At 39.8% G+C, this 26,647-nt stretch overlaps 1 protein-coding gene across 1 annotated transcript in view; it reads left to right on the top strand.

Moving 5' to 3' along the window:
• Positions 1-26,647, top strand: part of LOC124166779 (sex peptide receptor) — a 749,439-nt gene that overhangs the window by 611,721 nt on the left and 111,071 nt on the right. The window contains exons 5-6 of the mRNA XM_046544458.1: positions 6,186-6,601; positions 24,011-24,259. Coding sequence (XP_046400414.1) covers positions 6,239-6,601; positions 24,011-24,259 — 612 coding nt within the window. The 5' untranslated portion in view covers positions 6,186-6,238. The remainder of the gene's footprint in view (positions 1-6,185; positions 6,602-24,010; positions 24,260-26,647) is intronic.

Below are 26,647 nucleotides of genomic sequence, written 5' to 3'. Positions count from 1 at the left end.
CCGATAAGATAGGGGGCCAAGGAATGGTATTTTCCCCCAAGATATTACAGGTCTATCAATATTAGGAGATTTTAAGGATAAGGTTGTGACGGTCTTCATTGCGTGCTTTTTAAGTTTCCTATTAAGGATTTTGTCAATTGTAGGTAATAGATTCATGCCCGTTTTGAACAGCAATTAACTTTATAGTGGATAGTTCTTTTTTTAAATTTTCATTTGACATGGAAATGGCGACCAAGCGGTGTATTAAGGCTATTCAAGAGGTCTAAAAATCTGTCTAGTTGTCGGAAACTACCTGTCCACAAGCATAAAATGTCGTCAACATAACGATACCAGTAACTAACATTTTTTATTAACACGTCATTGGATTTAAAAAGATTATCTTCCAGGAAGTCCATAAAAATCTCTGCTAATACAGGTGAAATTGGTGATCCCATTGCCAAACCATGATTTGATTTATAGAATTTGTTGTCAAAAATAAAATAGTTTTGTGAAATACATAGATTTAAAAGCATGTTCAGTTCAACAGATAGTCTGGTATCACCGGAGCGGGCTTGAACGAAATCCACTACAATGCGAGTGGCTTCTTTAGCGGGTACAGAGGTAAACAGATTAGAGACATCGAAGGATATCAGTTTGCCATTAGGCGGAACAGTAGGGCGGATCGGAAAAATCGATTTTTTTTCAAATCCATCTGGCCCATTGAAAAAAAGTTGTGGGACCGATCAAAAATAAGGCCTGAAAATTTTGAGACCTCTAGGTGAACCCCTGACCCTCGCTCAAATGAGATTTAGGGGGGGAGGGTCCAATTTCGAAAAATATAATATTTTATGGTCATTCCCTATAGATTTTGCCGAGTTACTGCCCTTAAGGGCAAAAATTTCGTGCATTTTGACGTATCTGCCACCGTTTAGCCACAAAATTCCTTATTTGAGTCCGCGTCCGCGAAGAAAATATTCCAACGCCCACGCAGCTACGCGGATACAAGAGCGGCAGGCCAATCCCGTCCCCTCCCCGCTCGCTTCTCCCCCTCCCACGCCTCGAGTACAGCAAAATTCATCCTGCGTGTGCTGCTAGGAGGGAGTTCATCTTTGATAATATAAATCGGAAGATGGTGGAAGGTAAATTATGATGAGTAGTGAGACGACTTGTTTCTTATTTGGCGCCTCGTCGGCGTTAAACAAAACGATGTTACCAACTTTTAGAGAAGTGATGAAATATTTATACATGCCTCAACCCAAATACACCAAAATTCACACCCAGTGCGTCTTTCTTCGTAAGTCTAACTAATATTTTATGTTTCAGCATCGTCTGTGGAGGAACAATCACGAAAGAATTACTCAATTATCTGCTTTCCAGTCTGTATTTCTTATGTCAGTGTCATTCCTCATCTTTCGCTGCTGTCAACAAAGTTTTGGTTAATTCCTTCACGAATCTCTCGTCCGGGTGTATAATAAATGGAATATTTAACTTCAAATTTGAACGTTCACCAATAGATTTTTGAATTTCCACAGCGCTAAGGTCACATATAACCGGATGTCTCTCTCCAATACATAATCAGCGCGTAGTCCTTTACGATGATATTCAAATCCAGCGTTTAAAATAATCTTAGATTGGTCGCCAAATGCATCCTTCCAACAACGCCAATTGGATCCCTATATTGCCCTCCCAATGTTTATGTCGAAAATTCTTAGTCAAAAAAAGCCAACTTAGTGCAATTAGCAAATAGACCACTGCAAAGATGAAATATGATTTTATGCTTTCCCGGCGAAAGATGTGGATAAACTCTTCTCGGGATTCAAAAAATGTATCCCCGATGATGAGCCCCGAGGTCGAAACTTTGCCCCTTGTGGAAAAATTAACATGGTGGGAATCCCGAGAAGAGTTTACCAACACTTCAAGGGATGTTGGAAAAATGCTTGTAGCAGAGGGATGATACCTCCTTTTTGGGCGGTATTCACTTAGTACCATCGCATTCAAATCCTTTTTAATTTTTTGTATCTAGTTTTCACTCGGAAAGGAATCGAGAATCGCAGATTTGATAACTATTGCTAATACTCCGACGGGGGAGGCAAACCCCCAAAGGTGGGACCCGGTTTCTTCAACTAACGCCACACATTCCCTTTTAAACTTGGATTGAAAAGTCCTCTTACCTTTTTTCATCAGACAAAAGTATTTGTCAAAATTACACATTTATTTCATCAAAATGGAGCCCTTTGATACCTCTCTTTTCGTATTCACAGTAATTAGCATCTTTTTCTGTCTACGTAAGTAATTCGGGTACACTGGCTTTGATGTATCTTACGAAGTTAAGACTTTTGCGTCAGCTAAAGTTGCGGGAATGATCATTGCTGTTGCTTGGTTCTTGCATATACCTCTTTCACAGTTCGTAGACGCATTTTCCCCGAAAAAGTTCCAATGTGAGTTTATAGCCCTTAATATTTATTTTATGATGAAAGCAGAGATACAAATAGGCTGATTTCTCGTCAGTTTAATTTTCTTCAGATGAACTGATGAAGAAAATTTTTGATACTATTTTTCCATACAAGAATTGAGGATTTTGACTCAATGCTCTCCTATGATTCCCTTTTTTCCTCAGTTGTCGAGTTTCTTTAAAATTCAATCCAGCAGCCATCATCTTTCGTTTCGTCCGCTTGTCTCTCAAAATGCTTCTTCATTGGGGGGAACTTTATGCTCCTTCTTTCACAACACACAAAAATATATCATAATTTCAAATGTTCCTTTAAAAGTGTTTGAGTTTTGTACTTCAATAAAACCCTACTTTTGGCATATTCCCATTTTCCGTAAGTTTTAGTACTTCCTGTGGTACCGCTAAATCCATTTAGTCACACGTTATGGATGAGAAGCGCGTCACTATAGGTCGCACGCCTTTATAGCCACTCAAGAGGCCTTTTCATAGACCGTAGGCTCCTTTCCTGCGTTCTCGGATCTATAAATATTTCATCACTTCTCTAAAAGTTGGTAACATCGATTTGTTTAACGCCGACGAGGCACCAAATAAGAAACAAGTCGTCTCACTACTCATCATAATTTACCTTCCACCATCTTCCGATTTATATTATCAAGGATGAACTCCCTTCTAGCAGCACACGCAGGATGAATTTTGCTGTACTCGAGGCGTGGGAGGGGGAGAAGCGAGCGGGGAGGGGACGGGATTGGCCTGCCGCTCTTGTATCCGCGTAGCTGCGTGGGCGTTGGAATATTTTCTTCGCGGACGCGGACTCAAATAAGGAATTTTGTGGCTAAACGGTGGCAGATACGTCAAAATGCACGAAATTTTCGCCCTTAAGGACAGTAACTCGGCAAAATCTATAGGGAATGACCATAAAATATTATATTTTTCGAAATTGGACCCTCCCCCCCTAAATCTCATTTGAGCGAGGGTCAGGGGTTCACCTAGAGGTCTCAAAATTTTCAGGTCTCATTTTTGATCGGTCCCACAACTTTTTTTCAATGGGCCAGATGGATTTGAAAAAAATCGATTTTTCCGATCTGCCCTACGGAACAGTCAAATTAGACAATTTCTTGGTAAGGTCAACTGAATTGATGATACTCCTTTTAGATTTAAAACCAGATAAATCTCTTAAGATAATACTTAATTTTGTGGCAAGTTTGTGCGTAGGGGCAGTGACATGTGATACTATTGGTCGCACAGGAACATTTTCTTTATGGGTTTTCGGTATTCCATAGAGTCTGGGGGGTAACGGATTCATATTTATAAATCTCCACTTATCGGAAGAATTTATCAGGCTACTGCATTGAGCAAGTTTTTCTCTAACACTCTTTTGGTATTCGTTAGTGGGATCTTTAGGCATTAGCTCAAAATTATTGTTTGTCAGGAAAGTATGAACTTTGTATAAATAGTCATCATTGGATAATATTACAATGGTATTACCTTTGTCTGCTTTGGTTAAAACAAGATTTTTCACTTTGAGAGTCTTTTTCAACTGAAGGAGAGTACTGTGGTGGTGACAGGAGTCTGATGCGTCTGCAGGCGGTCCCACTCCTCCCCTTTATTATCTGTTCTCCTGGACTCAGCAAGTAAACCCACTGACCTTGAGGAAACTATTCCTCGTTAGCTTTCCCCTCCCACCATCACCACCTCCTCCCTGTCTTAACCCCCCTCTCCCTAAGGTATATATAAGCTCGCAAAATTTTTGTATATTCACCTTGATAATGACAGTGTGTACTGCCGAAACCTGGGTCGGTATTAAAAACTATTGTGGAACATACAAAAGTGTATTTTCATTATGTTTCCTGTCAACAAGTCCCACCAAATATCACCTTCCAACCTTAAGCTGAAAAGTACCTAATGACTGGAAAATCGCTAATGTAACGCCAATATTCAAAAGTGAAGACAAGGAGCAGCCATATAAATAATAAATAAATTACAGACCGATACCTTTGATGTCCATCTCATGCAAAGGCCTTGAATACATCGCAGTCAGCTCAATTATGAAACATCTAGACGCGCAAAATTTGATGATGAAAACTTCATAATGAGAACATGAATTCATGGTAGATCATGCGAAACCTAGTTAGCGCTTTTCGCCCACGATATTTTAATCTTCGGAGAGGACAACATTCCGACCCAATTTTTCTTGATTTCAAAAAAGCATTTGATAAAGTACCCCACAGAAAGTTAATAATAAAACTGAAATCTTACGGCCTAAATAAAGATGTCATTTCCTGGTCAAGAGAACTTTTGAGCGACCGTGTGCAAAGAGTAGTATTAAATGGTGCAGTCTCCAACGAGGTTAGAGTCACTTCTGGTGTCCCTCAGGGTAGTGTCATAGGTCCATGTCCTATTTCTTCTTCATATAAACGACATTGGTGAAGTAGAACACAGTAAGCTACGATTGCACTGTTCTGCAAAAAAAGTTCAAAAAATGCCCGGCTACAATGTAGTGTGTTTCTGGCTAGTTTTTTGTCGCTGAATCCGAAAATGACCTCCGCTTTTTTCTATCACCCTCTATTTTAACGAGCAATTAATTCGGAGAAAAGTTTTTCCTAGACGACGTAAAAAATATGGTTGGCTTACCGCCGTATTATGGTTGGCGTGGTGACGAAAATAAAATAGAGGAAATAGATTGCAAAAAAGAGATATTTGAAATGCCATTCTTTACTCGTACTAACAAGGATAACATCGGTGTCTCGGTAAATAAAATTAGTGGCGCCAATCGCTTGGAAGATTGAAAAATGTTTACATTTTACCATTGTTCTAATCTTGCATGGATTTACTACATAGTAATTACTAAGCATTGGCAAGTTTTGCCTTCGGATGAATGAGCACATATTTTTTCTATTTCCTACTATGCGTAATATTTTTGTGTGGTGTGCCTGTGGGTATTGCCTTGCATGCTGCATGCTGGTAGTACGCCAAACCGTGGGAAGCATCGTCGAGGTGGCTCGCCGGATGTCATGTAGATGTGATATACAACCAAACAACGAACTTTTGTGAGGACTCCAGGGACCCAGCAAAAGCACTCGGAAAAAGTCACGCATAGATTCACTCACCCACGGATGACTTCAACACTTCAAGAGAACTTATCTCTAAGAAGAGCGTAGTCTATGGTCAGAAAGGGACGAGGAACAGATCGTACAAGTATTTCGGTTCACCAATCGGCCCTCTTCAACGAACTGAAGGAAAAGGCTTCTATCATTTTATTTGGCATCTTTTAGGCCGCAGGGCTCAATTCTCCTTTCGCATTCAGTTGAAAAATAGGTAAACCCTATAACTTAAGCCAGTAAGTATATCAAATTTATAATTAAGATACGACGAGATATAACAATAAGATCCTTCCACGTGAATGGTGGCAAACTTCCGATGGATCGCAGGAGAAAAAATCCCCAAAACAGAAAATCGAATTACGGACCTTTGGCCTTTTGGGCCACGGCGCAATCTAATGGTACTAGATGACTTGCGGTCCACCCAAGATGGCAATCCGAGGGAGAAAGGACTTCAATGAAGCCACGGCAGGTTGAGAGCCACAAACTTACGCTAAATACGCGCATCGCGGTCGTCTGCAATATTTCAATCCTGCCGCGTGGGTGGCGACGGAAAGCCAAAGGTCCGTGATTCGATACCCGCTCCAGGGCAATGTGTTCTCTTGGCAATTCATGCAAACGATCCGTAGAGGCTGACTGTGTTTCTCTTGGCATTGCAGGACTATTGCCGCTGCTGTTGGTGCTTCTGCTGGCGATCAGCCCGGCCCGTGGGATGTCTGTAGCGGGCCACTACCTGCTGCTGCTGTCCAGCTGGGGGGAGGCCATGGAGAGCGGCGGAGAGGGGGCGGGCGGGGGCAGGGGTCACGTGATCCACCGAGAACCACCGCCGCCCCCGACGAACTCGGCGGCGGCGGCGGCCGAAGCGGCCTCCGCGGGCGGGGGCGACGCCTCCCCTGCCCCTCTGGACAAGGGAGGCGGGGGCGGAAACGCCACCGCGGCCACCGTCGACGAGGCCCTCTTCTCCGAGGGCCCCCCTTCGTCCCAGGGCCCCCGGGCGCAACCACAGCCTCCCCCACCGCCCTCTGCAGACGACTACCTGAACGTCACCAAGGAGCTTCCCATTGAATACGCACAGGTAAGTACCACTCCTACTCCAGGGTTTCCACTACCAATGTCCTTATCAGTGGGACTGCGTAGAGCGGGTCCCAAGCAGTCAGTCCCGAAGAAGCTAAATTTATAGTATCGCTTTTCACGCCTTTTAATTGACTCTCAAAATTGAGGATTACGGGATTAATGACAAACATTAAATTGGGTAAGTACGCGACATTCCGAGTGACCGTAGGAAAAAAGTATCTCTTGACAGTATAAGTTCCAACATAGCCAAATTGAAATGCAGTGTCCCGCAAGGAAGCGAGATTGGCCCCCTTTTGTTGATTTTTTACATATGAAGGACATATGCTCTTGAGTTAGAAGTAAAATTCGTTTATTTGCTGTCGACGCTGCCTATCGCAAAATTTGTAAAAAAATGATTTTGAAATCCTCACAACGGATCTTAGCCAATTTCATGCTTGAAGCCAAGCGTGGGGAACGGTGAACGGGAAACGTGGCGGTGATTCTCGTTCTCCTTTCGCCCGGGTATTCGCTTTGCCACGGCAACTTGAAACGAAGCGAACATTTTCTCCGCGATTATTCTCGTTCTTTTCGCCCCGCCTAACGATTCAGTTCAGGTAACTTCGTTCTCTTGGCGAAATACTGTGGCATAAATCTAAAGCGTAATAGTGAAATTCAGTGAGTCTTTATAAGAGCTGAACAAATGATGAAAGATTTTCCTGTACAAATATTTTGAAACTTCAAGTGACTTGCTTCTGAAGATGAAAAGCATAGTATGCAAACCTTTTTCTTGTGGTGGAAAGAAAAAGAAGTTATTATGGCAGGAATTGACCTTATAACTTTAAGGTTGGTAGATAGCCGTGCTATCCACTACATCACTACTTCATCTACTATTCGACAAGCTCTTATATGACAAAACTTCGGTCAGTCTCTTTCCTATTGTTTCCGCTTGAGCGTTAACGAGCATAAATACCGAAACAACAAGTTTTCTCAGGCCATCCAACATATTTATATGCTCAGAATAACAGCACTCCCACGATAACACAATACGCTTGCCAGACAAAAGCTCGCGGTTCATTCAAATGCAAACTCACTTTTAAATCCATCTATTGAATTACTTAGAACGACAAGACGAGTAAAAAACACACAGGTTGTATTCCAAGCATCATTATAGCAATTAAACTCATTGGGATCAAAAATATAACATAGTAATGGTGTATCGCTGGAATTGAATCACGAGTCGGTCTCTCGTCAATTCTTTCGCCGCTAGAGCGACTTCACTATCTTCGCTAGCGAAAGTCACTCTTGGCGAATGTTTACATTCACTACATGCTCGCCATACAGAACGAGGATAACTTATTCGTCGCCAGAGGGACAAAGCGAAGCTTTCCTGGCGAAATAGCTAGCGGAAACGAGGATACGAATTCAGTCACCGTTCGCCAATCTTTTCGACTAATGGCGTTGGCTATAGCCAGAGTCAGGCCCCAGATCTTACGTATGACGTCAAACTATCCCCATGTAAGTGTTGATGGAGTTAACCTAAATGTGTCAGATTAAGTCAAATATCTGGGAGTTACGAAAACCTCAATCCTACGGTGGTGAACACATCTAAAAGGTACATAAGTAGTTGTCTTAAGATCCCTGGTGATCCAGAAATTTCAAGTAAGTGAAGAGAAGTCTACGTTAGGGAATTGAAAGTCTACAATAGGGAATTAAGATTTCGCTCGGCTGAAAAGTCACCAGGGGCTAAGAACGTTAATATAGGTCATCCGTACAGCTTCGATTGCCCAATGAACGTTATCACTACGAATCTTAATCCGTTAAAATGGTTAACCCTGACATTTATGGTTAGAAGAAAAGAGGACGTGGCGCACAGCGGTTCCAAATAGAAATAAGTACCCTGAAAGCCAAATTTTCTACTCCAAACAAAGAATTTTCATAAGAGGTACTTGTATTCTAGAGAGTATTGCCTACAATATTTGCTAACTCTGAAATTATTGTGCTGACATGTATAGCCCGTAAGACGTGGACCTGTCAAACGCAAAACGCCCGGCTCCAACATATTGTCGATTTTATGGAAAAATCCCCAAATATATGACTGTATTAATTAATTTGGAATATTATATCAGTTTAATACAATTATTCTGTACATTTTTTCACTATATTCTGGACCGGCTTGGATTTGTTTGAAACAATATTAAATCCTTTATAACTTCAGATGTTTTGGTAAAACATGTTATTAAGTTTACTGATAAGGTTTTTTGAGGACCTCAAATATTTCCACGCAGAATTCCTTCAAAAATGTGTACACAAAAATTGAGAAAAACTTTTTGCTGATACTGTTTGACACTACTTTTAGAAGGCTCCCGGCGTAGCGGGTGCTGGAGATCAAATGGGGGAGAAAGTGGAGAGTCTATGGAAGAATCGGAGAAGTAAGGGAAGTGTGGAGAAGCAAACGCCAGAGAATCTAGGTGATGGATAGGGTGCGTCATAAAACTCAATGAGAAATGACATGGAGGGAGAAATTGCCGAAATAAGACCTTGAGGAACACCTACAGGTTTAAGTACTACAAAAAGGGTTGAATTCTGAACTCATAAAAACGTCAATCAGTGCGAGCCGAGGTTACGAAATGTGTATTCATCTACATCTACATCTACATCTACATAATACCCTGCAAGCCGCCTAAAAGGCGTGTGGCAGGGGGTGTTAGGACACCAGCCGTTTACAGCTATAAAAAAAAGAAGTGCTCTAACGAGGTTGGGACAAGCGTTTATTAAAGTCCTTTATTGTTCGGGGGAAAAACGAATTCCCATATCCCATATATATAACGAATATATTGATGGGCTGCTGAGGGAACAGCTCTGCGTTTCACATGAGGCACCTTCAAAACAATAGCGTACTAAGATGTCTGTTTTTCAAAGTTGAAATATATTTTAATCGATTTTTATATTTTAACCATTCATCAATAAAGTCTCAGATAAATAAAAGAATACATTGCCCTTAAAAGATTTTGACCGTCTTTTGAAATCTAGATATAAGGCAATGCATCAGTAAAACCGTCAGTACTTTAATATTGAGTATATCAGTATGTATCAGCTACCCTCCTGTGGAATTAATACAACATTAGTGGTGTAATTTATTAGATATTTTCATTTTAAAAAATACGCAACATTGGAAGCACATTTTAATCTACCACCTAAAGTGTAGTTCGTTGAGTGATCTTAATATAAAAATAGCTGCCTGAGCCTGTAAATACCTGCAGATACCCCGAAGAAGGCTCAACCAAAAAACATTGAAGTACGAGAAATCACGATACCTATCTCATAAATGGATTAAAATTTACACATTTATAGTATTTCCTGCACTTGAAAGCCTTTTTTCAGAAAAGATATTACCTCTGTTTCTTCTCCTGAAATCGCCAGAGCTAGAACTAAACGGCCACGAAGATAGAGCTATTTCCATGCATATGGCTTGAAATCTTTTTCGCCGCTTCGTTAATCAATCAGAAAAGTGTAACCATTGGCTTTATATTTAAATCGAAGCGCTGACTCAGATAATAATTACTTCAAAAAGAGTTAAACAGAGTGAACAAAAATCCAGGGGTAGTTTGGCGTAGGCTTCCACAAAAACGATAAATACCGACCTATGCCGCAGAATATATAAATTACAAGGCATGGAATTGGTAATCCGGAGAAACAGCAAAGTGATGGCGGGTGACTTGGACGAATAGCAACTGACGACTAATAGGCGGTGAAATTTCAACGCGTTTCTCTGCACGGTGTCAATTCCCAGGCGTAAATATTCGCCCACAGCGCAGGAATTTCTCGGAAGCGACCTGAGATCACCACATAATGTTCACTCCTTTGCAGAGTCCCCCCAATTAACTCGCTCACGTTCGCATGGTAATCGCCCAGAGCCGTTATTTGATTAATTGCTTTGTCTGCCGCACACTTGACTCATAAACGGCGCGGGTTTCAAAACGACAGCGCTTTCCAAAGACGACTTCTACGATTAGAATCAGGTATCCGAAATCGTGTTACCCTCAGTGTAAGCACGCAGAGGATTTTATAATAGTATTTAATATATGAATCATGGGATCGGGATAGTCTAGGGCGGAGAGCGCGTGGATGATGATTGGAAGGTCCCCGGTCCAAATCCCGGGTGGAACCTCCAACACTCCCAAGCAAAATCCTTGATGTGCGGAGTAGGAAAATAAGTTCGCATGCCTGCGGCTTAATTCGGGAGAGCTCTAGCCTCACATTTAAAACTCACCTACGAATCAATCCACTGAGTTTTCATTTAATTCACAAATTTCCAATGACCTGTATGCCATACAGTGTATGGTCACTTTAAAAAAATCGAAAAAATTTCGAAATCACTTTGAGTGACTTAATCATTCAGGCAACCGTTTCTCCTTACTATGTACTCGTAAGTACTTGAAAAAAGGCTTTGTGATGGTGCCTACCTATAACAAACGTACACCAATTACGGTTTTATTTCCGGTACGGTTTTACGGGAGTAGGTTCAGCACTTCGGGTTTTGTTGGTACTATATTTTGCGTGGTATCTGATAAGAAATGTGTGATGCTCACATCCAATCGCCAGCAGATTGAGCAAATACGAGCCCTCATTTCGCTCCAGACATTGACGTAAATTGGTAAAAGGCTCATTCCCAGCAGGATACTATAAAGCAATCTACTATGTACCTACTTCAGGAGTCTATTCCTAAAATTATTTCCATTTGAGAACGTAAGCCTTGACCTCATTTTAGCTCGCTTTTGATAGTCCCACATCTCTTTGTCTAGTTATGATTTTAATCAAAACGGCATTAATTAAACGCAATTTCAAAAGACAGCTTCTACGCAATGTTTTTGTACAAATTTATTAGAAACTATCTCACTAATCATTGATGAAATGTTTCCAAAAACTTTTATGCACTGTCAATAAATCACGAAAAAAGTATTGGCTCAAACAGCTTTATACGCGATTCAAGCAATCGTTATTCCAAAGATTTGGTATTTGGCCGCCACGTGTCAGACTTCGCTTTTATTCACAAATAATCGTACGATAAGATTGAGTAAAGGCATATCGTATACACGAACGTTTTGACACGAGACAGTGACTAAAATTGGCATTCAAAACCAGATAATCTATAACTACTCATACCTTCAGGAAATGGTTTCTCATCATTTATTATACTTTCTAGAGAGAACGTATCTGATTGAAAACTTCAGACTACTTTAGATTCTTTTCCACAATAACTCAATATTTTTCGCGACTGGTTTTTGCACTTCTTAAAGGTTAATACGAGAGAAATAGAAATAAAAATATGTGACATTAAACTCAATATGAAATTCTTATACTAGGGTCTACTCAATGGGGAATTTAGGGGTACCGTGAGAAGAGTATTGTTCATTCACGCGGTTCTTATGCACTGTGTAGTGTGTACCCCTGTGGTTCATTCTTCCGTTTCAAACCGGTTTTTTTTACTATTACTTCGGCTATTCCGAACAAAAAAAGTAATCCAAAAAGTTGCGGTCGCAATCAGTTAGGATTCGTGTGACTCCACTGTACTTTTAAATCATTCACCCTTATTTAAGTATACCGGAACTAGCCACGGTGATAACTTTTTACGGAGTCACCCGTTGCGGTTTATCGTTACGCTTTCTTAATATATTCCATTCAACATCACATTAAGACCTCATCCATTGCAAGAAAATAATTAGTGCATATTTCAACTCTCCAGATTGATTTAGGAAACTATCCAAAGAGAATTTTATAACAACCAGAGCGAGCAAGAATGAATCGAAAAGCTTCATAGCTAAATTCCACAAGACAACAACGCGATTACACAACCCCACCAATTTTCTCATATGGATTATTTTTTACTTAGAGATATACAGACAAGTATTGACGATATTTTAATCTGCTTACACTTGTATTTTCAAGACAATTGGCGTAAGTTTAAAATGAGTTTCAAATCGTCAACAAGTCGAGAGGAGAGTATTCGCACTCTTAGCAGTCACATCCGACACACAACGGCGGAATAAGGGAAATAATATTTTTTTAATGGGACACAATGGCGCACGCCGGGTTTAAAGCTGCCACGGCAAGCACGGAACGTCCACGCCAGATGAAAGAAAATGGCCGCGGAACACTTGAGAGACACATGTATAAATAAATGAGAGCCTAAGATAACCGCTAGACGCATTTAGACGAGGAGTGTTGGCGAGGGGCATATTATTTCAACTACAAACGGCTCTTTTGAAACTGTGGAAGACGAAAAATAAACACACCTCAGATGGCGCTTTCCATCCACTGCAAACTGAACAAATGACACGAGGAAAACGCTTGAATTCTTCAAGCAGTTACTCAAAAATACAAAGACATAATTAGTTCACGATATTCCACACATTGTGCACAAAATATTGAAATTTGAGAGATTTATTATAGATTATAATTATGGAAAAGTCAGTGAAATCAAAAATGTAAAATTGATATCGACCCCGTACATCAGTAGCGCTAGTTTTTATTTACAAATAGAAGACCCTGTGTACGTATAGTTTAAGAGAATGTGTTATTTGTAATTTTTACGATTGGATGTTACCACGATTTCTGAAGGCCAAGAGGGTTGTGTTTAAGTTAGATTTTAAAATGCGACCTCCAAACTCAACCTTAACTTGAGTCTGAGATCTGAATCACCGAGGTGGATTGAGGACTACAGGTTGAGTCAGGATCTGGAACACGGCTCATAAATTGAAAACTATGATACCGTTTACTTTTGGATGGCGTCGTCAACTGTAGTGACTTTCTATCTCACGGGCGACTTTCTCCCTCCGTTCAAAGAACGGCAAAGGTCTATGATGAAGTTAGTAATTCAGCTAATTCGCATTCATTCCGATCTAGGTATGTTGAGTACTTCCATGATGAGTGGTTTGAGTTTCCCTTTCATAACATTGGAAACTATCAACATTCTCTTGTTGACTATTCTAGTGATAAAAATCGCCTACAAACTTTCTATTGTATCATGTAGAAGTATCTATGAAAGAATAACGATGAACAGCAACTTAAACATAACAATTAAAGTGATGTACTTTCGACCTATAAACTACCGACAAAGTCACCAGCAAGTTTTTTCGTCTCTATATTTCGAATATATGAACAGCTAAGAACAAAATCAATGGTGATTATAAAAGCCAGTAGAAGTTTCCAAGCAGTTCGTCTGCATAAAATCTCGGTTTATAAACATGCTCTTTGCATATTTGTCTTGACAGCCGTCTTAGCTGACACATTTCGATTAGCGCATATTCTTTTTACTAATAAAACAAATCACCGATGTATGAGCAATGGTTGCACAAATAATCTAAAATTGTTGATGGTGATTCAGTTTGAATAATAGTAATGGGAGCCGTTTTTTTTTCGTTTTTCCATCCCCCGCCATTCACGAAACTTCACGAAAAATCACCTGCCGTAACCCTTTTTAGATAAGTTGATGACGTCATTAGGTCATTCGCACGTTGCCGCTCCTCTGCCTCGCGCATGGTTCTCGCGTGGTTTGCTGCTGTTTACACCAATGTCAGCAGCTCACTAAAAGATGGTGGAGAGAATTTCAAAATGGAGAGGGTTTTGTTTTAGTGGTGGCTTTCCATTCAACGACCAAATGCTTTGAATGGTTTGGGATTTCGGGCCTCAGTCATGCACGTTGCCAGATTTCTACGGAGGGAGTTGGAGGGGCATGCTGCTATTTTTCGCACTCATTCTATTGAATCAGCTTAATATTTCATATTAGTAGCGCTGGGAATTAAATTCATCGCCCGTTACTTGCAGGAATTATGAAATATATCTAACTACCTAAATGGGAGGAAATTAGACGTGTCAAAGGACCCGGGATAGTGGTCTCCACAGCTGATGTATTGGGGTAATCAACACAAGGAAAAAACTCCGGGGGGGATTGAAGCTCCCCCCCTTCGCCTGTCCGGGGTGAACTTCCCTATTTTAAAGAGCGAAATGAATCACTGACATGGAGCCAGGGCAGAGTCCTCTGCAAGGCCACTCTCAACACTACTTTGTCACCAAATCGAATCGTCAAACATGATTCGACATTTGGGAAAGCCGTTGTCCGCAATTATTGGGCTATACGTCCCCATGTAACACTACGGGGGAATAGGCAGATATAATATTTCTTAAGGTTTATCAAACGTACGAAAATCGTCGTACAATCAAGATGAGTTTAGATATTTTGCTGACCCTACAAACATTTGAAGCGTGATAACTATGGAAACGTCGGAAAAACTCATTTATGAATATATTATATATCATAATTGCTGACGAATTGTTCATTTATCTTAAATATCATTTGAAAATTTGAAAATACACTCCACACTAACTCGCGTATGCATTAATACGATTAGTGATGTGCCGATGGTGAGCTGCAACGACACCACTTCGTAGTTATTGTGAGGCAATATAGAGGACTCTGACGCAGAGTGACGCTGACCGGCATCCGACGTGATAAACAAGCGTACGCCGACAACAATGGCCTCGCGAATAATACTTGTTGGTTCGCGTCCCCGCGGTGAGATGCCTCTCTCGGCGGTAGCGGGGTCTCACGCCACGGCCCATTACGCAAAACACCAATGTGGATGAAGATTGCTCGCAAGGGAGACGAGCGGAGACAGGCAGCCGTCAATCGGGGCGACGTAATATAAGCGTTCGACACCCCGGCGCACAGACACCCCGAAATCAAGCATGTATCCAGAAATGAACTTCATAATGTATTCGACCGGTATGGGGTTCTAGGAAGACCTTTCCCTCTTCTATTAGTGATAGTAACAGGTAGAAATTCTTTCAGGCTTGTCGTGGTGGAAATGCAATATATCCATGATAAAATTAAACAAAAAATGGTAATTTTGCTCACTTAAATATATGTATAACCCAACTACCGACCATGATTACTACACTCCATGTCATTTTCAATACGTATATTTTATTATGGATGAAATAACAGGTGCCTGGGAATACGCCAGTTGGCATAAGCCACTATGAAAAAGAGCGCTCCTCAGATTGCCGCTGTCCGCGGCTTCATAAGCTACAGCTTCAGACGGCTATATCATCGCCACCATGCATCAAATTTGAGTTGTACCAACTTGTAACAGAAACAATTATTATTTTGTTAAATTAAAGCCAAAGCAAAAACCATTATTTCACATGTTAATTATCTCTCAACGATGAAATTATAACTTTAAGTATGGTAAAGTGCGTTGCGGTCCTATCTACAATTTGCTTTGCAAAAACAACTAATTTCTTAAGGAGGAACCAAACATGCCCGAAAACCTCCCCTTTTTTTGACACATGTTGTTGCTCATTATTTTTTCTATCGAATAGTGAAAAAATATTACTATTTCATCGGCCATTTAAAAAAGATTTATGGATTTGAAAATGACGGATTTCCATCTTGAAATACATTGTCTTAATGGGAGAATGATGACCTTCCCTTGTAAAACATTTTTTATCTCAAATTTGGCCCGAAATATATCTTTGAAAAATTAGCACAGTATAGAATAGACATCGATGCCCAAAATATATATATTTTAGAAGGGGTTACCGATGTGTTAGCGCCAGTATTTAAGTTTGAAGAACATACTTCCGGTTTTCTGCAGAGCGAGCAGCCATTATGCTGCGGAGGTAGTGGCAACGCTGCAAAGTATACGGAGGTTAAATATGAAGAGCGATATTGCACCTGTCGACTGCTGCATAATTCCAGGGAATTGGATTTTTCGGAGTAATTTTTCTACGAATTCATTAAAAAAATATTCAGTTCATCTCGAAACGTGCTATACACCGAAATATGTAATTATCAGTGCTAGCTTTTAAAGTAATTTCTATAAGCGCCTAAATTTTATTAAGCATGCGAATAATCATGACCGGAATATAATACTTCCCTTGAATTGTAGGTGTATCGCTTCAAAAGCGAAAATGATAGAATTTATTTAGACTTGCGATAGTTTATCTGTTCTTCAGAATACTACTTCAAATTATTTTACGTTTATTTCGAAAAATATAAATCGTTTTCAACTTGTAGAAAATACTTATTTAAATAGAAGTTCATTATCAAGCGCATTATGTATTTAATCATCAATTTAATTTATATTAAGAGTCTAGGATAAGGTCTACAGGTAAATGACTGTACCACGAGACAAGCAAATTGCTGTTGGGTACCGAATATGTAGTGTTTGGAAATACAACTTCGCGAACGTACTAATTAATCGAATATTCACCCGAATCGAAATCGAAAGTACAAAATAGAATGGAAAAGGGTACTTCTTTTTTTCACTGTCTAACCAATTTACTTTGATACGTTTTCCAAAGGTCCAATTAGCATAATTTGAAAACACAACAGTAAATAAATCTATTCATGAAGTCATTGCAGGAGGATAAAAATTAGGATGCACTCTTGAACAATCGGTGACAGAGCTGACATAAGTGAGTCAGTAGAAGTTGTAATGCCAGCCTTCCAAATTTACTGAAATTTCGGCACTAGGAACAAGGATTATTTAATTATACTGATACTAATGATTCGAATTGCATTTGGGTTATAAATGAAACATTAGTTTCTAATTTTCACTAATCAACTCCTTATTAATAGTATGGATGAGGCTATTAAATGGAAAATCTAAAAAGAAATGAAGATTAAAAATCTTTGCGCTAGTCATTCGACAGGGACTTTAATCTTCTTAAATCAAGACATAAACATTGATTATTTAAACAATGGACACTTTATGTTCGGAAATATTGCAAAAATTTATTTATAAATTAAAAATTAGTAGCTTATCGTATCTTTTAAGATTTCAAATTTTATTGCATTTTCATCTTCAAAAACCAATGATGATGAGACCTAATTTAAGTAAGTTTGACGAAAGGATTTGAATTTTCATATTTGTCTTCAATTTTATCAAGTGCTAAAAACTAATATATTCATGAACCTGGATTAATATGGGATTAAGCAAATTAAATCATGGTATAGATAAAAGATAACATTATCAAAATTAAATGAATCTGAAGTTGATAAAGATAAAATTGAAGAACAATGTGTACAAATCATCTGCTTTGCCAAAAGATATGCGTCGACGATTCGGTATCCTTCAACAGATGCACTCGTTGGAATCACTTCGATGGAATTGATGGATTCACTTTCGGTCACATTTCGTTTCCTCAAATTATCCAAGCTTACCTTCACCTTCAGGCACAAATTTGCCTTAAAATCGGCATAATGAAGCCATCACTTCAGCCTAAAGGTATATTTAATAACTTTAAGGCTAAGTTAAGTGGATAATAAAACGAGTAACTGTCACAATGCAACGTAACTCAACGAGGTAACGTAAACGAACAAAGGTGCTCAATTGGTGTGAAAGTACGATCTGTTGACAGCGTTGTCGAGTTGGTGGTCAGCAATTATATATAAATCATTTTTCCAAATTAGTTTTAAGTGTACCGGGACTAGCCGCAGTGGTAACTTTTACGGGAGTCACCCGCAATGCACAATCGTGCGAGAGTTCCACAGAGAAAAAATCATTCGCCTTGACCGGGATTCGAACCCGGATCCCCCAATTTCCGGTCGAGTGCTTTAGCCAGTTAAGCTACCGCGTTTACATTCGTTTTTTTTTCATTCCCCCATTCACAATAAAAAAACTGGAGACGGTCGTGTTTGGATGGGCCGGAAATTTCTCCAGCCTGGATTAAACTACATTTCGGTGCTTAGCGACCGGCATTCCATTGTTAAAGGTTTTTTCTCTTTTCATTACGTCGGAAGTCGTTCTAAGGGATGAGCGTGGAAACCCGGCGTGAGGTAATTGCTAAGCGAGGGTCGATTATATATGCAATGGTGGAATGCACCAATGAGCTAAACGGAAGAAAGAGCTTAAAGGAATGGCATAATTGTGTGCCCAAGATAAACGATATAAGTACTTTTCGAAGTTGATCCCTAGCAAGATTCATCGCTTTCCATAGGAAATCGTTACGATTTCTTTTGAAATTATATCTAGCAATAAAAAAATGCTTAATATAAAAAATTGGATACTTTTGGTAATGTTTTAGTTTATTACTTGTGTTGGAGTTACCAACAGAATAAACATAAAAAAGATGCTCCCGAATATAGTTACACTCAGTTAAAACTCAGGATGAAAAATAGGTTCAAACCGCAAATCAAAAACTGATGATGACGGAATTACATTAATAACCAGTGCATCAATAAATAATGGCTATTAAATACAAAATGGATTGGGTGGAATGGAACAAAGAAATTTTCTCTTCTGAACGGAGTCAGAAAAGGTTTGCTTCTCAGCTGCGTCACAAAAAAACAAAAGAAAAACCTTTATTGTTGTTGTCCAAAGAGTTGCAAAGGGCTATATAAATAAATAAATAAAAAATAAATAAAAGGCGTTGTCTCCTGGAAATCAGCCCATGAGCTTGCATTTTATGACTCCAAGTCCATTGCACAATGTCTTTTTTCGCGCAAATTTTATTTCTTAAACTATTTTTCTTAGCCATTAATTAATTTCAGTAGAAGTAAATATAGTGATCATTTAGTCGTTAATTATACTACATGCATCAATATAGCCTTTCAATTTTTACTTCCTCATTCGAATTACACGAGAAATAAGACAAAGCATGGTCTCACCAACAAGGGTAGCGTGAACATTTATGTGGAAATTCTTTTATGATGACCGAAGCTGCAACAGGTTGACTACTGATGCCATTTAAGTATATTAAAATAAGAAGATTATGAGAATACAATCATGCATCATATTATTTAATAAAAAAACAACCGTATTCACCAGCGACGAGCTCCCTCGCTGTATGTAGCGTGTGATATCAATGAAGGGTACCTTTAGTAGTAAGATACGTGATTGTAATTTACTATAATAACAGGGCTAATCAATTTACATTTTTGAGGAAAAAGCTGTATGATATTGATGCTTACACTTAAAGAATAATTCTAGCTGATGAAATGAATGGCATTCTTTATAGCCACCAGAGGAACTTCACCATATTTTTCTAACTAACCTTCCAACATGCAAACAGCAAGTCTAAATCCTCGGTGTACTGCTGCCTCCACGCAAAGAAAATCCAAAATTAATTCGATAGCTAGTCGGAAAGTGGGTTGCAAGATTTTTCCCGAAAGGACAAAAAAACAGACAAGATATTGACTTTATAGAAAAAAGGTGGAAAAATGTGTCCCTGCATAGCAAATACATCTCTTAATAAATCAAACTCGACCACAGACCCACAGCTAACTGAAGCCCTAACTGGGATCCAACCAGAATCTTCAGTTTCGAAATATTCTCATTTTTACCTTCCTCTTTACCACCGTTCCTGTATCGCATCCGATCGCCTATATCTGTCATCGACTACCTCACGAAACTCCCGATTTCCGCTCCATCTAGCCGTCAGAGACGTAAGCGGAGTCCGCATTGTTACGCACGGGAAGCCCATTAGGCCATTGTTGTGGAGGCCCTGTCGCACCCAGCCGCCATAAGGGCCGCTCAGGAGACCCCCCTTCCCACTCCACCCCTCACCTCGTCGCAATTACCATGCTGGCGAGTGCCAACCAACCCGTCCCAAACCCCATCTAGGAACAGGCTCGGACACTACTGCAGGAAGGGAAGGGGGTTCTGTGTGCCTGCACGCGAGATTCTGCTGACCACAGGCAGTCCCATCGAACCAAAGGATGCCAACGCTGTTGAATGTACGGAACCCACGAAGAAGAACGTCACTTGACACGGCTCATAAACCATTGAAAAATAGCCTCATTCAACAGCCAACACTTTTCAATTGCTTGTAATGATTGCGCTCTATAAAAACAGAGAGGCACGTACAGTCTCTTTCAAAAGTCGGTCCCCATACCTGGCGCAGCCGTCTCCGTTATTCCCCGAAGTCGACCTTCGCGTATTGCTTACACCTTCCTTGTCCACTGGGGATCGATTCGACTTGATCAGGTAGTACAAATGGTGCAACTTGACTACTTTAACCGTCGTCAAGAGCCCCACGCACGATTTCAGAGGTAGGAAGGCCCCGTGAACCTCCCCCCACCCCACACAGCCAAACAATTCCACCACCGAAGAAAGCGGAGAAGAATATATGGGTTTTTCCGGCAAGTAACACATCGCACGAGGAAGAGAGGAGACATCTGTGTAGTTTGGTAAACTTATACAAAACATATTGTGCAAATAAATTTTCGGAGCATTTCGAGCATGTTACTCCAATATTTTTTCTTCACGTCGACTGGTGAAAAATACGTAAATATATACGCCTATGTAAAATATTGTCATTTGCGTCACGGTTACCATCCGTCATCGCGTTCATCCATGCCGGCGCTTAAAGATTTTCAGACATTTTTTCAATGTTTACAAGTTAAATAGCAGTCACTCCCCAAGTAGTAGGTTATTCGGGCTACAAGTAGTGCCTACATTTTGAATAACGCAACTTATTCCCATACTGTGAATAGAAAATCAGAAGAAGTTTTTAAATTTTTACCGGTCAAAACTACCGGTACGGCAATTTTTTATGGGAGAAGATAATTTTGCATTATTTTTTCGAATAAGCAATTGGATTGTCTTTAAATTTTATTGAATTGCTTTTGAGGTAAACATAAATTTTCACTAAAAGAAGCAGCGAGATGTTTATTGGCATCAAGTGAAATGGCAGGCTGTTAGACCATAATGCGTCGTAGGAAGTGTTGTCCTTTTGTTTATGGGAAATACTCTTACATTAATATTGTTCATTTTTTTAAGAAAAACAGTACAAGCAACATGTGCGTGGAGTTATGATGGTGAGTCAACCAGTTATGGTGGTCATAGAAAAACATCATTTACCTGCCCTTCTGAATTGAAAATTTTACGAATCACCCTGCCTGCGCCCCTCCCAACTTGAACTTACCCCTTTAATTAAAAGTGACGCCCATTCGCATTAGGACCTTTCATTCTAACCATATCCTTACTTTCATCCTTCCCCTCCCCCCTTACCAAAAATCTCTCGACCATGGATAACACTTCTTCTTTTTTTCCTCTCCATCCTTCTCACCTTTTCCTTTCTTTTTTGTACTCACATCTCGGATGCCTTAATTCTTTTCTTGTCCCTCTTTTGTCGTCGCCTAAGTTTCCACACCGTCAAACGCTACATCCCAAGCAGTATATTTGGCAGCTCATAAGTTTAATTTGTATTAATAAAGCAGAAATAGTCATTAGGTACCCAACACGGTATATTTTTATCGGATGAATATTATGCGTGCGTAGTTTAGTGTCAGTAGGAATATGATCAGTATTTGTTCGCACGTAAGACTGACTCAAGGTATTCATTACATGAGTGTAAGTTCTATTTATGATGTAAAACCACTTATACATAATAATGTGAAGGATATTGCCCTGCATGATATCAGCAGGCGCCAATTACGACTGGTTTTAGCAGAAAAAAAAAGAAACGAAAAAGGGGGAAGACTTAGGTTAACCCTCTCAATGAAGGGGCAAAGATAAAACATATAGTATTAATGTGCCTTAAAATGGTAAGAAATAGGCACACAAGTCATCTAATTAATGCTTCCGTTGGTATTTTCACTATAGAAAATATATTTATGGTAACTATTAAGACATTCGAACTTTCGTTGAACATAAAGATGTCGGTTAATTACTTCCTGATACCTAGAATATATAAAGCATTATTTAAATATTTGTTCATATGGGATATGTTAGTAACGACTGGAATAAATATGATACAGAATTAAACATTACAATTTAGCGCACATTAATATTTTTGATTTCTCGCGTGATGAGACACGTAGAAAACTGTAGTATAAACCATGGTAAACATATGTATCCTAAGAAAATGGTTAGGAATAATGAATGCGCCAAACAGTGTGTTTGAAATACTTAAACATAGAGCAATATATATTGATGGTGTTGGTAATAATGTGTTAAAAGTATAATCTAGAAGGTTATTTTGTAGGAAACTTTTTGAATTCTCTTTCAGACGTAAATTCCAATTTTCGTTTCTTCCTCATATGTGCGTTGCGACGCAGATACGTCTCGTTATTTTTTAGTGCAAGCCAGACTACTCGGAATATCCATCTTAGAATACTATCAGGGTGGGAATCCCATGACTGAGAACATATGCTTCGCCTTGTGTTGTGGCACTGGGAGTCGGGGAAGTCGCGAAGAATTTAGGAATAGTGAAGAATGCCTCGGGAAGACTTGCGCGGACGGTGAGAGTAAGTCAAACTGGCCCGTTCAAGACACAGAAGGCATAGCCAATACCCGAAGTTCGACCTCCGAGAAAAACGTAGTTGCTCGCGCTGGCCGTGGGGACCTACTTTTGAAAGTGACTGTACATTTCCGTCCCTTTGCTCCGTCGAGGTATTCCACACGAAATTTCTACAACATAAAACCCTATATCATATAAATTGATGACGTCACGAACTTTTCACTGCCTCTCCGCCACGCTTTGATCTCGCGCACCGGTCCCACGTGGTTCGCGGCTTTATTTTACTCGTGAGAGCGTTACCTTATCCACATGAGTGGTTTTCTCGGGACCTATGAATGGACCAGAACTATAATGACGTCACAGATTCAATGAAAGGAATAGTGGGCGCAGGCAACATTAAAATTATTTAGTTCTATACTTGACTAATCTGGTCTGAATATATGACGTCATTCACTCATCAATCGTGCCGATGCAGATCTGCAGACAGCTTGCGGATCGCAGCATCTACGGGCAAGAACTGCGCTTTACCAACAATCAAAACTCCGTTAATTTCAAAAATAAAAGTGCAGTTCACACAATACATATAACCGTACAAGTTACTGTCGAAATTCTTGAGCGATTTGGGCGGAGCGGAACGGAGCATAAATGAGAGCATGAATCACATCAGAATAGACTGTTCTTTCTTTTAATGATTTCGTACAAGTTGGGTGATACTTCGGTGGATTTTTGCGTTCAAACTATTAAACATAAACTTGTACGGGTTACAGCACCGTGTAACCAGGCCTTAAGAACTAACATCAACAACTGATAACTTAGAGTCTTGATGCCACTATATACCTACCGATATAACGGTTTACCGTGGGTGGAAATGATACCATCGCACAAGGGGGCTAAAATTGAAAGCAGCTGGCCAAAACCACACTAATATTTCTTTTTACTATGGAAGTGAAAACTTTGCACATTTTTTATTAATGAGAAACAAGTAATCAGAACAGTTACTATATAAGACTGTTGGTCATATTCGTATGTCCTTTGATAACGACAATCAAAACTCTTGGGGACCTAGGCAGAAAAATAAACAATTGAGAACATGAATAGAAGTGTTATTTCCTTCCCGAGAACGAAGGTTTGATTGTAGCATTGTAATTGTTGCCTAATGATGTGCCCTTGTCATTTGTTGCAGGCGATGTACGGCTACGCGATGCCAGCGCTCCTGGCGGTGACCGTGGTGGCGAACACCCTGATCGTGGTGGTGCTGTCGAAGCGCCACATGAGGACGCCGACCAACGCGCTGCTGATGGCAATGGCGCTCTGTGACATGCTAACCCTCCTCTTCCCCGCGCCCTGGCTCTTCTACATGTACACCTTCGGCAATCACTGGAGACCCCTGTTCCCGGTCGCCGCCTGCTACGCCTGGCACCTCATGAACGAGGTCCGTACCAACTACCCATGCTACACGAGACCTTTCATTCCCATGCATTCTATTGAGAGTAACTAGTGTCACTTCAGGGCAAACAACGTCCCCAAAATGAAGTTGAGAACAACGGAAACCACGTGACGGCAGGGAGGGGTTGCCAGGCAACACCAATGTCTATCTGTCTCCAATGGTCAGAGGAAATAAGAGTGGCTGCATCAGCAGACTGTGGAGGCCATTATGTATCACGTGCTGAGGGCTAGTTAAGGATAAATTAATACCAGATTACATAAATGAATGATAGATAGGATATTGGAGAATATAGGATGTGATATGTATGAAATATTTCTAAGTATTTGCAAATGAAATTTTATGATTTTTCTCCTTCACTAATTTTTCTTCACAATTTAAAAAACAACAGAATTTTACCACTAGGCGTGTACTCTAACATCAAACGGCCGAAACTGAATTTAAACTTCACCAATATCAATTAAAGCCATAATTAGTATTAATCAGGTTTCTCAGCTTTTCAATATTTCGCTTTGAACTTTCCACATAAAAATTTATTAAACTTCACTTCATATCCTATAATGGATCTCTACAAAGTATCCAATTTCAAAGTATCTCCATCCAATTTTTCAATATTTCCGTGAATATATGCATTACCTCATCCACAAATGCAAGCAACTACTGCTCATTGCTCAACACGAACAAACATACCGTAAAGGCCTGGTTACACGGTACATTAGAATGTACAAGAAAATGTGAGAATGTCTGAATCTCAGAATGAACGCGAAAATGCACCGTGTAACCACGCATAATGTAAGAATGTATGAATTTCTGAACGCCTGTTCTAATTTCGTTCAGACAAACATAGAAGTTGGACTCATAACAGAGTCACCTGGTGGCAGACTACGAAAACGACACATTCATTTCATCTGGCTTGTATAGGCCACTTCTTTGTTTACGTACGCCCCCGATAGTTATTTGGATTTGATCTTGCTTGACTTGGAGATCTCACTAATTGGATATGGGTAGCGAAAGAATGGAACACAAGAAAAGGGGATGGGTAAAAGGAAGGATTAGATGGAAAGGCGCTGAATGTATGAACCGCGAGAATTGTCCAAGATTGAGATCCAAATGATCGTTAAAAGGTCATAAAAAAGCATTTGATAGACAAAGAAATAAGTTTCAAGTACTATTTTCGCTGTATTTACTCGAGTTCCTGTTTTTGAATCAAGACCGACTGCAAAACGAGTCGAAATTTTAGGTGTTGCGTTGACATGCAGCGAATGCTATGAGCATCGCAGTAATAAATATTGAATTTACCTTACCAAAAGCCTCATATTTTTAGTATATTCATGTAGCGTGCGCTGATTAACAGTAGAAGGATGGAGGGAAATCACGACACACTCGCTTTCAAGACTAAAATTCAACTGCCTTTATTATGTCCTGTTTTTATATCACAAGGCTTAAGGGCACGAGAAAATTTTAAAATGTGCTTTATATTATAGAACAATACTATCCAACAAAATTTGAACGATATCGGCGAAAGACACTTCGTGAATATTCCTTCTTCCGACGCGACGTGAGGCCGGCCGCCCATTACATTCCTTATTTTTCTCCGTGGTTTGATCGTAATCAGTATTTATTCTCGTAAACAGCCACTTTCCTCATAATCTGATCCTACAATGGGTAGAATGATAGATTTATTTTTAGAGTTGTTTACAAAGTGAAATAAGTAACTTGATAATATCCTGCGGTAACCCTGATTTAAGAGTGTATCTACTTACGTTGAGGATATCCCGTTGGCAATGTAATGCATTTGACTCCATTCTGTGGATCATCAACCACTTATTTCTCTTATTTTGGTCCTTTCGAACACAAGCGAAAAAATTCTCCGGCGAGTTAGTAGAGGTACTAGACTACTGGGCACTTTATACGGTTTTATGGGATAGACGATTTATATGGTTTTCACATGTTTTCATATTGAAGTTCCATGCTGCAATGCACTTACTGCATTAAGCAAATGATGTAGGTGTGTAACGTTGATCACAATCTGCAATCAACTTATTTTAATTTAATCTTTCCAAAGCTCCCCAAACAATCGCCTTTATTTATTTAAACAACGCCTTGGCAACCCAAAATATTCACAATCCGAAGCTTGACGTTAAAACAGCGATTATATTCGCCAATTTTGCGTTTGGGTCCCTACATAGACAGTTTTTCTATCCACTTCCATCGTCTGTCATCAGTGGATACCGTGCTGTGATGTAACGCGCGCACGCTCCGTCACGTGTTTTCAAACAGTCAATGAAGATTATTTTTAAAGACTCATTTCTCAGCTATAAAACATTATTCATCCGCAAAAATTTCGGCAAGTACATTTTAGGTAAGGATCTTATT

The sequence above is a fragment of the Ischnura elegans genome, chromosome 10, assembly GCF_921293095.1.
Source record: "Ischnura elegans chromosome 10, ioIscEleg1.1, whole genome shotgun sequence".
NCBI lineage: Eukaryota > Metazoa > Arthropoda > Insecta > Odonata > Coenagrionidae > Ischnura > Ischnura elegans.
This window is presented reverse-complemented; position numbering and strand designations above follow the sequence as displayed.